We start from the raw sequence: 17,882 nt of genomic DNA on the forward strand, positions 1-17,882 counted from the left end.
AGCTGCCACATTTTGTGAAATCCTGTGGTACAATACAAAATGTTTTGAACTTGCTGTCACACCTAGATATTCAAATGGACATGTACTGTTGCTGCCAGACACTGGAGTGAGAGGGGGTGGGGCTTGTTGATAAGAGTCCTAGGAAAGGCTGGCTTTGGGTGGAAGATGACAACAGCAGGAAGAAGAGAATGAGAAACATTAATGTAAATAATGGAGTTTAAATATTAAGTATACAGAAATGTAAAACAAGTAATATTATTGGTCAAATTTTTATTCTCTGAGAATGACAAGGTCTCTAAATTTAGGGGAGGCAAAGTACATTAGTCACAATAAAGGAGGCACAGATAATCTGTCTCAGAAAAAAGCCCCAGCAGAATGGCTGTGCAGGATGGAGTTATCATGGCACAACATCTAATGCTCACTGCAATCGCCTGTGAGGCTTTTTTTTTTTTTCTTAACTCTTCTATCCAGGCTATACTTGAAGCCAATTAAATCAAAACCCTGGGAATGAGACCCTGACATCAGCATGCTTTAAAGCTCCCTCAGGTGATTCTAATGAGACAAATTTAAGATTCCCTGACCTAGATATTTGCAACCTACTTGTACCTTCTAATCATGTTGGTTCTTTCATTTAAGAACAATCGACAAAGCATCTTTCTCATGCCAGACAGTGTACTAAGCAATAAGGATGAAAATATTTAACAAGAACAACAAACAAGATATAGATATATGGAATCTAAAAGGAAAGGTTTATGCAAAATTACCAAGTTGTAGTAAAAAAATAATAAAAATGTCAGTATTGTTTACTGTATCCCAGGGTATGCGATGTGTTAAACATTTATCCACTCCTTAATCTTCAGTATTATTATCACCTCACTGTACAGGTCAGAGAAGTTACCTAACTTGCCAGATGTAACAGTACTAGTTCAGTGGTAGAGATGGGACTCAGTCCAAGCAGCCTTTATTCTTAACTGCACAGTACCATGCTGTACTATGGAGGTCATGACTAAATGTAGAAAAGCCCAGAGGAGGAAACAAATAATTCGGTCAGAAAGGGAGGAGGGTGTTTGGGAAATCCTTATAAAGGAGGAAAAACTTAAAACTATGTAAAAATAGCCGGATTGTTCTAGGTGGACAATAACAAGAAACCTGCATTAGGATAAAAATAGCATAATCCTATTATTCTAACAATGGGAAGGTGCATGCATATTTGAGCAGCAGACAGAGGATAATTTGTATGATAGGGAAGCTGAGGTCCTGAGGAAATTTGTTTAGGGTCAGACTTTCCCCATGTCCACAGTTATTCCTAGAACTTTGGAATGAACACTACAAACAAGTGGTTCATGGAGAATGCTTTTCCCTAGACTATGATCAATGCATAGTTAGTGATGGACTTTGCACCTACCAATTCCTCATTGTTTAGCGATGTCCTAATCACCATAGCCAGGGAGAGTCCAGATTTCCGGGCAGCCAGGGTCTTAAAACAAAACAAAAAAAAACAGATTTATGAGTTATCAGTCAATGAGGGGGCTTCTATGTACATATTGCTCTGTAGGATGTAAAAATGTAAGAGTATATGTTATCATTATCCATACTTTAGTCAGTAGGGACCTACCCTTTTCAATAGTCAACCAATTTATCCAGAATGTGGAATCACGGAACAATAAAGCTGAAGAAGTCCCTTTAAATCATCAAACCTAGTCCCCACATTTTACAGATGATAAAACTGAGACCCAGCAAGGCAGGCTGATCAGCCCAAGGTTTCTAGGCTAGCCAGAGGCTTCTAGAACATTGTTTTTCCCCAAGATTGTCATGATCAACTTCCTTCATAAAACATAACCATTAATAAAGAGCCAGCTGATCTGTCATCATACTTGGTAAGAGGTGATTCTCGAGTTGTTCAAAATTTCCTGGAATATTCTTCCCTCTATTTTCTTTTTCTTTCGTTCCTTCCTTCCTTCCTTCTTTCTTTGATATTTAGGGCCACACCTGTGGCATATGGAGGTTCCTAGGCTAGAGGTTGAATCAGAGCCACAGGCACCAGCCACAACCACAGCCACAGCAATGCAGGCTCCAAGCTGCGTCTACAACCTACACCACAGTTCATGGTAACACTGGATCCTTAACCCACTGATGGAGCCAGGGATCAAACCGGCAACCTCATTGTTACTAGCTGGATTCATTTCCACTGCACCACAACAGGAACTCCCCTCATTTTCTTTTAAGTGTCCACTTCAGCAACTGAGTATCATCATTCCCAGATATGTTTTCTTTACTCAATTCTGGTAACTTAGGTGATTCTAAATAAGAGTTGAATCCCTTGTAGATTCCCCTGTAAAACAGAAACATCATGCTGCTCCAACGTGAAACATGCACAATACAATACACTCAACAGTGCTATAGAGAACCCTAGAAATCAGAGGTTCTCTGTGGGAATATTAAATCTCCTCTCCCATTAGGAAAAAAGGGAAGTCACAGTGGAATAACACATCTGATCGGAAATATATCTCCTTGGAACTACAAAGTCGTTGAGCCCTGTTAAGTTTAATATGGTCCTAAGTGAGGAGGTCAATTTCCATTCATCTCCATCCCGCTGGTGTTAACTTGCAGGGGTCTTACCTCCAAGGATGATCTTTCCTCTCCAACTGTCCCTAAAATTATGTCTTTATTCCAGTCCGTATTTGTACCTGCTGATTACATTAGTTGGCCTGCCTTTCAGAACTTAACTAGATGTTCAATTCTTGAAGAACCCAGTCTTCTTATTCTTACATGTCTCTGTCTTTTTATTTCCCCATTTGCCCTCTTTTATCCCATGAATAGGAGCAGTGTACATTTGAGAAGATTACCAAATATTAATTAAAAAAAAAAAAAACTGAAAGTCACTTACCATGGCCTGAAGAGTCCAAGTGACAGAGGAAACAAATTATACATAATTAGACATATGACAGGTGAGAAAAAGAGTACAATAATGTTAAATAAGCCTAATGCTTTAAAAATGTCACACAATAATGGCAGGAATCTGAGTTAACTGCACAGATATATCATTCTTTCCAGCAAAAGATCTTTCCAGGCAAGATTTTATCTTTCCTAATTTAAAACTAGAGTGATGACCTTCAGATGAAGGTTTTTATAGTAAAATTCAAAATTACTGGCATCAAGAAATTGTGCACATTGTTGCTAAAAGGAAAACTTCAGTTTCTCTGGGGGAAAATATATTTTCATGTAATAAACTACTAAGAATATGCCTCCAGAAAAACATGAAAACATTGTGAATGATAGTAACCATTTCTTTTTCATGTCGATGGGCTATTTGTTTTACAACTTAATACAGACCATTATCAATTCCTTCGTCTCTAGGCAGTCCTCAGCATATTTCTTTATAGGAGAGTTTGTCACTCAGAGTTATGTTCAGGGCTAATAAAGGTTTTAATGACTTGGAAGCTATGGTTTTCTTTGGATAGTGGAACAGCTTATTAATTTGGCTAGGCTTGAGCTCAATATAAGAGAATAAAGAATTCATTAACATTATCTGCTTGCTTTATAAAGTATTAAAGCTCACTGGGTTAAGGTGAAGACATTCAAATCCAGCCTTCAACTGCAAATTAAACTTGTGGTCATTTATAACACAGAGCACATCAAAGCCCAGTTGCATCAGCCAACTCCACATGCTGTGTGACTTTTTTCACTCAATTATAGGGCCATTTTAACTCAATTTGTAATTTCAACTAATATCAAGAACTGTCAAAAGATTAGAGTTATTTCCTCCATCTAATAGATTTTAAAGAAATAATAAATATAACTTTGCTAGCCTCCAGCTTCTTATGTTTTATTCTATGAAATATTTACAGGCTAGGCATTTAATGAGAAAGACAATATGACATCTAATAAAGAAAAAGACAAGATGTGCAATCACAGTGAATTAAACAGGAATGACTCACCACATCTCGTACAATAGGCAGAGTTTTTTTCCTGCGAAGATCTGGCATGCTGTCAATACCATAAAGTCCCCGCCCAGCTCTGAAAGAGGGGAAGAAGGAATGGATTTCACTGGGTAACTGACTCCCTATGAGAAAAATCCCATTGTTGGTAGTAAAAAGGCTGTGGGGAGTTCCCATTGTGGCACAGCAGAAACAAATCCAACTAGGAACCATGAGGTCATGGGTTCGATCCCTGCCCTCCCTCAGTGGATTAAGGATCCGGCATTGCTGTGAGCTGTGGTATAGGTCACAGATGTGTCTCAGATCTGGCGTTGCTGTGGCTGTGGTGTAGGACGGCAGTCATAGGTCTGATGTGACCCCTAGCCTGGGAACCTCCACATGCCACTAATGCAGGCCCCCCCCCCCAAAAAAAAGCTGTGGAAAAGGTTAAATGATTACCATGGTTTTCAGCTGGTTTAGATAAATGCAAAGATCCAGGACTCGAGGACCTTGCCCAATGAAAAGCAGAGACACTGACTACCACACCTAGTGACCACCTGCCTTTTTGGATAGTTCCAAATGCTGAAGCTTTCAACATACATGGCCTGCTTTGACACAGTGATTTGTGAAAATCAAAATGGTTTGGTTTCTAGAACTTTGTATTTCCAGGAAGAGAAACCAGTTTGGGTCAAAGTCTGGTCTGTCCTTAATGGTAAACAAATTACTTTTATTGTAAAAAATACTATTTTTTTTTTTGTGTATGTTGCATCTTCACAGATTGAACTCCAAAGTGGCATCTTAAGGATCTATAGACACATTTAACATATTAGTGGTTGCTACAATTTCAAAATTTCCACTTATCTGAATTTATCTAAAGAGAAATGCACAACATTTTTTTAAAATGTTGTATAGGATGTTCAGTGCAATGTTTTTTGTAGTAACAACAACAAAAAAATAGGTAACCTAAATATTCAGCAATAGTATATTGATTAAATGACTTATAGGCTACTATACAATGCGAGGGGTGGTGATAATTGAATAAAGTAAATATATATGTGTATAAATGAAAAATACCTCTAGTACATTAATTAAATTTGCCTATTATTAAATTTAGTATAATCCCATATATGCATGAATATTTATAATGCACAGAAAATATCTAGAAATACATTCATCAAATTGATAACCAGTTACCTCTGTGGGTAAGAAAGAAGAGAGAAAACTGTCCCTATGTTATCAATGTGGTCACGTTCAATGTTTTTATATAAGCAAGTGCCATATTTGCAATTTAAAATAATTTTAAAATATATTAATATTTACACAATAAATTAAGTTCAATAGATTCAATTTGCTTTTTTTATTGAATCAAAGCCGGTCTTTTTATACAACCAAAAAGGCGCTAAAAGCACTGATGATAGCTTCTCCTTATGCTTACTCGAACTGCAAAACTCCTGCTAACCTCTAGCTGAGAGTCAGCTTCTACATCATGAACACCACACTTCACACTGCTGGGTGTTAGCTGGACCTGCCACGGGAACAGGCTACAACAGCCAATAAAAGTTTATCAGCATTTTTTTATCCAGTTTTCATTGACAGAGAGATTGCCTCTTCATTACTGCCACTTAACAAAAGGAGACTTTGTCTAACTGGATCTTTCTTAGCAGCCATGGTCTTAATTCAAATATTTCTAGGTGTACCAATTTGGTCATCTTGGACAATTTACTAAATGCTTCAGACAACTCATGTAAAATAGGAATAAAATCAAAATATTAATAAAGATAAACTGATAATAGTAATTATGCCATAACTTACACCTTTGAGGATGAGGATCAAATACAGTAATACATGTGAAATATTAAAACTACTGCACATAGGTAAGAAGGATGTTAGTTATGAACAGATCATACTTAAGATCATGTACATGAACTAGAAGTTACTTGTAGATCATACAATATAGGAAGAGAGTAATTGTGACACAGAGATAAGAAAGAGGAATGAAAGAAGAGGGGGGAAGAATTAAAGATGGGAGGGAAGAGCGGGTGGGGGGAGAGATGACATTTAAGACTATCCACTGAACCTATGAGCTAAGTTAATAAAGCTTCTATCCTTGTCCAGATTGACCCTCTCTAGGTCAAGGGCTGTGATAGTCACAGTGGCAGTCAAAGATCAAGAACTGCAATCACAAAAGAATCCTTGGTAGCATGCTCTTATGGACTGCAAGAAATTGGACAGTACAGAAGGGGAAAGGGCAGTGATTTTTTTTTTCTTCTTCCCAACTCAACTTTAAAAGACTACTACTCTCTCAGTGTAACATCCTGCTTCCCTCCTATCCTCTTTCCATATTCTTTCTCTCTTCCCACTTGTTCATGCTTAACCCTCCCACATCCCAAACATCAAATATACAGGAAAAGGATTATGTGAGGCAGATTCTAAAAGGAATTTTCCAGTTTTATTTGCTTCAATCTAAGGTTCTGATTCCAAGTGGTTTCTGCTTTCTTTCTTCTGTGAACAGAATTAATAATGACATAAAGCATACATCGATAAACATCCTTTCACCACATTACATGGCAATCATACTAACTAGCTGCCTCCAAGTATTTTGAAATGTTTTGACTCCTAAATAATGTGACTTTAATAACTTTGTAGAGAAACACATTCAACTGTGATAATGGTTGAGAGAGTGATTTATCAACTGCAAAGTGTTATATAAATGAGTTATGTGTTTTCTTCCTATCAATAACAAATGATTTTCTTTGTGTTTTCCTCCTCATGGAACATAAATTCCCAAGCCCCCTGAGAATTTTGAACAATCCTATATATTCACACATTCAGGAATCAATTACACATATATATGTCCTTGAACCTTAAACTTCACCCCTATGTTTGTCAGAACAGCAGTATCCAAAGACCCAGACCTAACATGAGCATTACCAAATAATGAGCCCATGTTAAAAGTGTCTCTGAAATGCATTTCTATCCCATCTGAGTTTGTCATTTCATTAAACCTACATTTTGTAATTTTTAAAATTGCAGTGTGATAAAAATGTCACCTTAACCTTCACAATAGCTCCCAAAATGTTCTTTATCAGGTTATGCTTCTTTATAATTTGACATTTTCATCATTACTCTAAGTTTGTATAATCATATGCGTTAATGAACAATGCCTCAAGTAGTAACCCAAATTTATTTCAAACCTTAATCTTAAAACAAAACAAAACCAAACAAAACTGCCCTAATAGCCTCACTTCATGAATAGAGAGGTACTTGGTTTCATAACAAGATAATTAATTGAATTTGAGTCAAGGTATATGTCATAAACCTACACAAATGTTAAATATTTTTGTGATATTTACCAAGAGGTTCCTGACAAGGAGAGATCTGAAATTATTTAATAACAACAACAACAAAATGATGAAAACTGGAGTTCTTGTCGTGGCTCAGTGGTTAACAAATCCGACTAGGAACCATGAGATTGCGGGTTTGGTCCCTGGCCTTTCTTAGTGGGCTAAGGATCCAGAGTTGCCGTGAGCTGTGGTGTAGGTCACAGACACAGCTCGGATCCTGCGTTGCTGTGGCTGTGGTGTAGGCCAGTGGCTACAGCTCTGATTCAACCCCTAGCCTAGGAACCTCCATATGCTGTGGGTGCAGCCCTAGAAAAGACAAAAAAAAAAAAGATGAAAACTGAAAAATAGGTAAGTGAATTATTACGTTTAGAGGCAAGAAGTCACGTTCACAGCTATTAGTCCAAATCTAGTAAATAATGAGTGAGTCTCAATGATGAGGACATCAGAGAGAGTCATCACACAGGCAATAGCAGAAAAGTAATTCTGAAGGGAAACCCAGTTCTAAGGAAGAAGCTATTTGATTTCAACCCTCTCTGGTATAGCTGATTGGATTAAGTTGTCCCTAACATCTGGCAGCAAACTAGCGTAATGCTAGCTAATATTTATGTGGCGCTCATTAGGAAGATATAACACTAACCATTACAGCCAATCTTTACAAGTATTATCATTTTATTCTCAAAAAAATCCAATGAGGTATAGGTGCAATTATTTCTCTCATTTTATAAATGAGGACATGGAGGCAGAGAATACTTCAGAATCGCAAAGGTCAATTTCTAGGTCAGAGTTAGCAGGGTCAGAATTTGGCTACCACATCCTGGTGCCTATATGATTACATTCCTCGGGGGACATTTACAAAAATAATGGGAGTGAGGTTTACCATTAATCCCATTTTACCTTTGATAAATCTCAGGGGAATTCCCGTGTGGTGCAGTGGTTAACGAATCTGACTAGGAACCACGAGGTTGCGGGTTCGGTCCCTGCCCTTGCTCAGTGGGTTAACGATCCGGCGTTGCCGTCAGCTGTGGTGTAGGTCAGTTGCTGTGGCTCTGGCGTAGGCTGGCAGCTGGAACCTCCATATGCCGCGGGAGCGCCCAAGAAATGGCAAAAAGACAAAAAAAAAAAAAAAAAAATCTTAGGTTGAGCAATTTACCTAGGCCTGGAAGTGTTTGGCAGAGCTTGATTTCCACTGCTAGAGTGTCTTGTCTCAAAGTCATGTTCTTAATAATTAATATACTTTTTTTGGTAGGAGGAAATCAGAGGTCTGCCCCAGCTGATCTAGAGGTGCTGCTAGTATGTGAAGTTTTAAAAAAGGATCATAAGAATCTCATCTTCGATCAGAAACCCTCCATCACTGTATGAAATAGCCCTAAATGACTCCTCTCCAGTACTCCAGTGTTCTCCAGAGGAACAATGAGCCTTTTAGACCACAGACATTCCAATGGAGATAAAAGCTTCAGGAGATGTGCAGAAATATCTGGAAAGTCAACGGTCCCACAAATTGACAATGGACATAATATTATAGGCTAAATTAATTGAGATGTGTTCTAATTCAACATGAGTTTTATTAAAAATCTGCATTATTCATGGTTTTATTTCTTAGTTCTTTGCATAATCATACCAAATGTTACTGAGTTTAATTATGACTATATACCTTGACTCAGTTTCAGTTAATTATCTTGTTACAGAACAAACAACACAACATGCCTAAAAGATTTATATAGTATTCTATAATTTTAGAAATCCGGTACACAGAAGAGGTAAAGCTGATTTTACTAAGTACATAGTAATTATTTTTAATCCAAAATTGTGCTGACAGCATAGTGAATCTATACAGATTGAAAAGGAAAAGGAACTCTGAGAAGGCACCAAGAGAGTATTGCATTAAACCTATCAAGCAGGTTTTTCTAAAGTAGTACTTTCAGATTGTGGGACAAAGGTGTGCTATTTCCACAAGTGAATGCTTTATGCTTAATTGGTAATATTCAGCGACTTTCTGGTTTCCATTAGAAATTAGAAAATTGGTAGACTCTTTTTATTTCCAAAGGAGTTGTTAAATTAATTGAAGACTACAGGCCTAAAACAAAATCCAACAAAATCAGTGTGTCTGTTTATATGTTTTCCAGAACATAGGAGGCATTAGGCAGGGCTATATAATCAATCTTTTTTAGTATTATAGAATATTAAAGCAATGTAAAATATTAATAATAAATCATACTAACTGCCTCTCCTCTCCTACAGCTGTACTTTTTTTCAGACTTTTAAAAATTCTTTATTATTTCATTACATAATGGTAAACATACAATTATCTATTTTGCTATATTTGCTTAATGTTATATTTTACATGCATTTTAACATACTCTTCTTGATGCTCATTATACATTATACACATTAAAAATTTACCTGCAGCATATTAAGATATGTTTTGCAGGATATTTTCATCTCCTCCTTTTTTTTTCTTTTTTCTTTTTTACTGTCTGAAGAAGATTTCCATTATTGTCAACACTGACTATTTATGTTTGTGTAATTGATGATTCATTCCCACAGCCAATGAATCACCAATTCCTAAAGATTTTTTGATTCCTTATTTCATCAAAACTATGACACCATCTGGATAAGATAAAGCATTACATTTATATATCACTGTGAAAAAAATAAAGTTAATGTCTGAAACCATGCTTTCTCAGCAATTAGAAGTTAACTTTAATACTTATGGAAAGGGTCCTCTTTAAGTGGCTTTGCCGATGGTACAGATTTCTATGTCATGCATATTTTTCTATACATAAAAAGGAAAATATAAACAAAATTGTTATTCCTTAAAATTCTCCTTCAGAGTCCAACTTTTCAGAATTACTCTTCAACTTAGAACTGGCATTGTCCGACAAGGTTTCTCCCAGATTATTGTCCTTTAAACCATAAAGAGCATCAGTAATTGAGCATTATGTAAACGGTACTCCATTCCAGTTATCTCTTGTGTTCTAAGAAGCAGATGGCTATGCTAAAGATTTTGGTGTTGGTGGGCTCTCAATCTTACCAAACAGGTCAAAAGAGACAAATGGCATTACTATCCTTCCTCAAATCATCCTTACCTTTTCTAAACTGAAGCATTAAGAGATTGCAATTATCCAGCCATGCCATTAGCAATGACAGTAAAATTATTATGCTTTCCCAGGGCATATATTTAATAGGTTTATGAGCATGCAGACTTGTAAAGTCTTACAACTGCTGCTTGGCTACCAATGTTTTAAGACACCCTCAGTTATTAAGACGTACCTTGATTTATTAGAAGGTATAAAAAAGTACCTTGTAGAATTATTAAAACATAGTACTTTGGGCAGATGTCTCCATCCTGAACTTTCCCACTGATAGTGCTCTAGTCCAGGCTTTACTATCTTGTCTCTGAGTGTATTTTTTTGGGTTTGTTTTCTTTCTCTTTTCTTTGTGGTTTTTTTTTGTTTGTTTGTTTTTGTCTTTGTGTTTTTTCATTTGATTTTGTTTTGGCCAGCCTATTTTTTACATCGCCGACAGAGTGATTTTTCTAGAACACACATTAGGAGATGTCATTTTTATACTCAATACACCACCTTAGTGCCTACAAGATATAGAACAAAACCCTTATTACGCCAATAAGGTACGACTGGTCCTCCATCTCATCTCTTTCAACATATCCTTCTACTTCCTTGTTCTAGTCACCTTGACTCCTTGTAGATCCTTGGAGGCATCCTACATATTCCCTTCTTGTCTGTTTTCGCTCTATAGAAAAAAACTTGTAGGAGTACCTGTAGTGGCTCAGCAGAAATGAATCTGACTAGCATCCATGAGGATGCAGGTTCAATCCCTGGCCTCGCCCAGTGGGTTAAAGATCCAGTGTTGCTGTGAGCTATGGTGCAGATTGCAGACGTTGACTCAGATCTGGCATTGCTGTGGCTGTGGTGTAGGCTGGTGGTTACAGCTCCGATTTGACCCCTAGCCTGGGAACTTTCATATGCCAAGGATGTGGCCCTAAAAAGACAAAACAAAAACAAAAACAAACAAACAAAAAAACCTTGTAGAAAACTCTGTTTTCCTCAATAGAGGATTTCCTTCTCTACTGGTACTAGCCTCCTCACTGAGTGTCCTAAGCCAACAGCTACCTACCTCTCAAATGAAACCTGAATGTAATGCTCTACCATCCATAAGGCAGATGTAAGTACCTCCTCCCCATCACAATCACCTCTACTTGGCTGTGACCTCAATATCAGGGATGCTCAGTGGGAGGGGCTGGAGAGCAAAGGGAGGAGGAGCAGGGAGAATCATGCCCTCTGTTTTTGTTGTTGTTTTTGTTTTTTCAGATAGGCTTCTTGGTAGCTGTGTGGCTTAAAATTAAATATTTGTTGCTGGGAGAAGAATGTCCTACTTGTTTGAACTGGAGCAGAAAAAACATTTGAGAATAGTTGCTTTAAGTCTTCTGCCTTAACCCCTGTAAACTGCATTTTGTTCACTTACATGTATGTCCCTGCTACAAAAAAAGGTTTCCAAAAAATTGGAAATAAATCTAACTCCTCTTTAGTTCCCTAGAACCAACTCCGGCATGTAGCAGGGACGAATGAAACCCAGAAAGTCAAGTGACTAGGTCCTGACACTGGAGAGATGGGACATTGAGCAGGCCACGGTCTTAGTTTAAAAACATAAGATACTTATCTCTGAAATAATACCAGAAAAGGACAGGACAGAAGCTTGAGGACTGGGGAGAAAGTTAAGGACCGCACACTAAAGTGTTAGCAGGCAAGGACTTAGTCAATAGAAGAAGAGCATAGTTACTTGACCAGTATTTTTTAACCTCTATAAATCTTATCTCATATGGAAAATGCAAAAATTACTTTCCTAGTGGCATCCTTAGGGGCTTTGATTGAGAAAACATATGTAAGTAGATTAGGCATTATTGGTGGCAATGATTTTATTACAGACTTGTGTAGACAGGAACATTATTTGAAGTTGATCAAATAAAGGTTGTCTCACTGTTACCCTAGGACTACTTACATTCCTCCAAGTAAGGAATAGATTAGTAACAGAGTATCTGGCAGATATACACTCCTGGGTAGCTATCTACTTAAAGAAATAAAGGGAAAGATTGGCAAAAAGCCGAAGCTGTGATTGCACTACATGTGGTATTCCAAGCGCTAACTTCCTCTTCTGATTCACATTTGGTCTAGACATCTTTCCTTTGCTGATCTCATATGGTTAGCACTTTGGCCCTGATTAGGATGCATCTTTGCTGAGCTTTATACCTTTCCTGACCTTTATCTACAATCTTGGTCCCAGTTATTTAATTTTATGTTGGATAAAGTTCTCACAGATCCTCCAACCAAGTTCATTTTTTTGCCAGCTCTAATCCTGAAAAACACTTTTTATCCTTTCAAATAATTGTCTAAGCCCTGACTTAAAACAGAAATAAAATTCACAGCATAAATATCCTCCCTAGTATTAATCATTTCAGACTCCTTCAGTCTTCTCTTCATTACTTACTAGATTCTCTGATTTGTGGCCATCGAGTAGGATTTTGCCTTTACTGAAAAATCCCGTCCACTCCTCTAAATTACCACTGATGAGGGAGCTATTTTAGAAACCAACATGATATCTCTCAGTAAAACCAGTACAGCCATATTTCCTTTTGCCTTGGAGGGATCACTAGTTCCTTGGTTAAGAATGAGATGAGCTAATTAGTCCTATGTATCTGTGAGTTCCACATTCCTGGGTTCAATCAATTGCTGATTGAAAATATTTGGGAAAAAAATAACCTAGAGAGTTCTAAAAAGCGAAACTTGAATTTTCTGTGTGATGGTAACTATCTGCACAGCATTTACGATGATCGACAAAGCAATTATATTTTACTTGCTATTATAAGTAATCTATTTTGTTTTATCTTGGCCGCACTCTCAGCAAGCAGAAGTTCCTGGGTCTGGGATTGAACCCAAGCCACAGCAGTGCCATGCCAAATCCTGAACCACTAGGCCACTAGGGAACTCCTACTATAAGTAATCTAGAAATGACTTAAAGTATGCAGGAGGGTATGCATAGGTTATATGCAAACACTATACCATGTTATATACAGGACTTGGGCATCCTCAGATTTTTGCATCCACAGAGGTCCTGGAATCAATCCCCCACAGACAGTATGGTGTGAATATAATTGGCTTGAGTTTAGAGGCCATGATTGTGTGAAAAATATAAAAAAAAAAATTATGTGCAGTGGGACAATACTGTACCCAAAAGACCAGAGGAAAAGGAAACTATAATCTATAGCATGTTCCTATCTTGCAGCTCTTTCTCATTCTGGGGATGGTTTAATAGAATAGCGAATTGGCATGTTGAATTACCATCATTTTTAAATGGCGTGTTTTTAAATGGCATGTCTTTCTCCTTGTTCTCATTATCTTGCTTTTTGTCTAGCTCATACATTAAATCTGTGTATTAACTGACTTCATTGAAGTAGGCATGAGTGCCTGGAGCACAGCGTGTATTAATAGTTTTTAAGTATTCTTGAATACTTCCACAAACCTGTTAGCCCTTTCAAGGACATCCATCTTAGAGCCAACTGTTTTTCCTGCAATTTTTTTTTGGATGTCTCCTTTTGATTTTCTGGTTTTTTATACTATCACAATTTATCCAGTTTGCAGAGGTTTTATTTTTATTTTTTGCTTTTTACGGCCGCACTAGCAGCATGTGGAGATTCCCAGGCTGGGGGTCAAATTGGACCTGTAGCCGCCGGCCTACGCCAGAGCTGCAGCAACGCGGGATCCGAGCTGCGTCTGCGACCTACACCACAGCTCACGGCAATGCCAGATCCTTAACCCACTGAGCGAGGCCAGGGATTGAACCCACAACCTCATGGTTTCTAATTGGATTTGTTTCTGCTGTGCCACGATGGGAACTCCAGTTTGCAGAGGTTTTTAAATGCTTACTAACAGCTAATCCAAGTTGAAACATTAAAGCAACCTAAGTAATTATATATTTCAATTGTCTGGTATTTTATGCATATGGAAAATGAGTTGAGAAAAATTTAAATGGCTTGTCCAAGATTCCCAGATTATGGAAGCAAGCTAGAAATCCTCAGGGTTCCCGATCATCACTGGTGTCCTTTCCCTCTCCTTTGCTTCTAATATACAAGAGGTATCAATCCTTGTCCACTTTCCTTAGGTCAAAGACTTTTTCATCACATCCTCTCTCATTGGCATCTTTATATTGGGATCACCATGATTTCATTGCGAATTTTATCAAAGGGAACCTGGAATTCTTTTCCTTGACTTTCTAATCACTAACTTCCCTATTTCCAGTTCATCACGAACAGAACTGCTACATCCATCTTCCTGTGAGTATGCAGCCATGCAACTAACACGATGAAAGTAAAGTCTTAAGAAGACCAGTCTGGCAGTATTGTTCATGATAGAACAGATGGCAGATAAAGGAGACAGAGAGATGGTCTATAAGACTGTTAAAGTAATTCTGGATTCCTTAATGAGGGTCTTGACTAAGGTGGTTTCACCACTTCTCTTTTCAACCCTTTTATTCTGCTTTATGAACTCCAGTAAAATTCCCAATTCAAACTGCTATAATATTTTAAAGAGTAAGTGGCCTCATTGTCAAGGAGAGTCTTTGTATTCTGCTAAATTACTTTCTCTTTTTCTGGGCATCGACCTCTTACAGCTCTGTAATGCCCCTTTAACACTTTAAGCAGGCTTTTTCTTTCAAACCCTTGTTCTTTTGAAACATGGTTTCAGAAGTGCTGACTGCCTCATTATTCACTTTCACATTGTTTTTCAAAAGCTAATGTCATTTTAAAGTTTTTAAAGATATAAAAGGGATGTGAAAGAGTCACCATTCTGGTGGTAAAGGGGACTGCAGATTATATTTCTCATGATTAAAAGTATTTTTCATACCAAAACAAACAAGTGGTCCTAGGTTTTAGTACATCAAGTTGCAGAAGTGAAAACCTAAAATGTAGCTGTTAAACACTCCCCTGAGAATTTCTCAGTGTTCATTTCAAGGGGACAATATAAGGTGTCAAGGATTCACTTCTAACAACTCGGTTATAATACGTACCCTTTAGGACTCATTTCCTTTTAACAGACTGTTTATCAAATAGACAATATAGCATTTTTTAGGACTTTCAATTTCCTACATCAAAAATCCTTCTTACCCTTTTCATGATACTATCTACACCTAATTAAACTCTTAGCATCACATACTACACAACAGAAAATAATGTTACCCCCAAACTTTCTCATGTTTAAGAAATCATTATTATCTGAAAAAGTCCCTTTAATAAAAATTCATGCCACATAAGATCTCAATTCAGAGTGTTAAATACCTAAACTATGCTTCTGTGGCTCAAAACTGTAATATGAAATTGTGTGTATTAATGTTTCTTTGTTTAAAGCTAATTTTCTTAGTAATCTCTCTCTAGAAAAACTCAGCAATCGTTTATACATAGTTGAAAAGGTACAATCACCTGAAAGTTAATGAAACACCAGCTTCTTTATATGCTTTACTTAAAGGCCATTACATGTAATCAAATATCCAATAGCAAAGAAACTACACTTCTCAAAGCTGAAACCTCAGATTCTTTTTAATCACACTGTTCTTTAGAAATTTGCTGCCTATTTAATCCCCTGAAATGTTTAACAATCCATCTCCTATCAATAATGAAAATTAGTTTTTTGACAATCCCTCTTCCATCACTAATGAAAATCTGCAGTATCTGAAGGCAGAGACTAAGCCATTAGGTGCTAGACTTTAACAACCCAGGTTCCCTCTTATTCTCAGACAATTATTTTCTGAATCCTTTTTAGTTTGCTCTGTGCCAAAAGAAACACAAAATAAAACATGACCTAGACTTTCATTCAGAAGAAAGATGCAACCTACCCAGTGGTTTAGCTTTGATAGAAAGTACCAAGACCAACCCTGAGGCTCTGCTCACCGCAAAGAAAAAAGAACAAGAAAAGAAAACTCATGCTCTGTGAATCTCAGGAAGATAACTGACTCACACCCTGGTGATGTTATCCCATGGTTGTCTCATTCCTTTAAGGGATATTACAGAATTTTTACAGTAGAACTAAAATCTACTTTTAGAAAGACAGTAAGTATATACCACGGTTCTGGTTTAAGGAACTGCCAACCCGGGAGTAGGGCTTGGAGGGATTCCAAACACCCAGGGACAAAACATTTTAGAATCAAACATTTACTTTTTTAAATGTTTCTTTGGTCACTGATTGCAAATCTGTTACTTATTTGCCTCAATAGCTTCCTCTGTGCTCTAACTCCCTGGATATATAATCTCACTTCTATGGCTGGAAGACTTTCAGCTCCACTGGATTCAGCAACATTCTTTCACTCACACTAAAGTTTCAAGCATAACTACCTGTCATGCTTAGCAGGAAGTAGCTTCCCAACCTGTCCATCTGCTGCAAAATCATTACTCTGTAATTCATAAAGGCGCTCAGAGTAACTGCTCAGGGTTGTACAAGGGAGCAAAGGCTTAATAATTTAACAAAACTCAATTGTATGATCTTAAACAACTTTTATTTAATAGCCAAGGACCAATTTGACATGCTACCATTGCACTCAACTCATCCTTTTATAATCATAATTACTTGTTCATATCTGATTTTCACTCCCATTATGGACTCCTCAAAATCAGGAACTAAATATAATTTATGTTTCATTTCTAGTATTTAGGATTTAACACATATTAGCATTGGTACACATACTACTTAGTAAATCACTTTACAATTAATGATTGGAAGATCTTTTCAGTTATTTTTTAGGCTTTCCTTTTTTAGGCAAATAAGCACATAAATTTAGAATCTTGAGTAATTTGAAATTAAAACATTGTCCCAGTTCTCTTGTCTTCCACAGAATTTGGAACAAAGGTTATTATTCCACCAGGTATGCTCCACTGAAAATAGAAAAACAAATCATTATTTCTTCAATCCAAAATGTTACTCTTTCTGTTCTTAGCATGGGAGCACTTTATCTACCCAATGCAATCAGAGGTTAAATAGAGAATAAGCAATGTTTGTTCCTGATATGCCTTGCATTTTCAGGTAGAGTTACTGAAATTGAAATAGAGCTTCAAGAAGCACACACTCAACCAAAAGGTAATTACAGTTATTTTTAAAAAGACAAAACTATCTGTTTAACTTAATGTGTCATCAACTCTGCCAGCAGACTGTCAAACTAGTACTCACGAAATACTTTTGAAACCCGATATTTAAAATAAACAAACTTAGATGTAATCAGAATGGAAGGGAGAGGGAGGAAACCAAACTTTAGATTTGGGGAGTGGGGAGGGTTGGCTGTGCTGACTGGAGAAGCAGAAAGTGGGAAGACTTAGCTTATTCTGCATGTCTCCTATAAGGGGCACCTTCTCATGTGCATAATCAGCAATCTTCTCTCAGTATGTGTTGATATTGAAGCTGGTTTCTATGAATATAAACAAGCCTTTGAATTTGAGTAAGAAATCATCTGGCCAGTAGTGTTTATAATTACTTGGGGGTTCCCATCATGGCTCAGTGGAAAAGAACCTGACTTGTATCCATGAGGATGTGGGCTTGGTCCCTGGCATGGCTCAGTGAGTTAAGGATCT

General features: G+C 37.2%; 1 protein-coding gene across 5 annotated transcripts in view; it reads right to left on the minus strand.

The window, feature by feature from the left end:
* Positions 1-17,882, minus strand: part of UNC13C (unc-13 homolog C) — a 599,284-nt gene that overhangs the window by 362,877 nt on the left and 218,525 nt on the right. For 3 of the 5 annotated variants that reach the window (XM_084969723.1, XM_084969719.1, XM_084969712.1), the window contains 2 exons: positions 3,939-4,017; positions 1,406-1,477 (listed from right to left, as the gene is read on the minus strand). In XM_084969723.1, coding sequence (XP_084825849.1) covers positions 1,406-1,477; positions 3,939-3,986 — 120 coding nt within the window. In that variant the 5' untranslated portion in view covers positions 3,987-4,017. Of the gene's footprint in view, positions 1-1,405; positions 1,478-3,934; positions 4,018-17,882 lie in introns of all 5 variants that reach the window. The other 2 variants (XM_084969731.1, XM_084969727.1) reach the window with 1 other exon arrangement.

Source organism: Sus scrofa, chromosome 1 (assembly GCF_054392235.1).
Source record: "Sus scrofa isolate SSC_HxYL_T2T_F1_AM1 chromosome 1, Sscrofa_HxYL_maternal_Yorkshire_Landrace_v2.0, whole genome shotgun sequence".
Classification (NCBI taxonomy): domain Eukaryota; kingdom Metazoa; phylum Chordata; class Mammalia; order Artiodactyla; family Suidae; genus Sus; species Sus scrofa.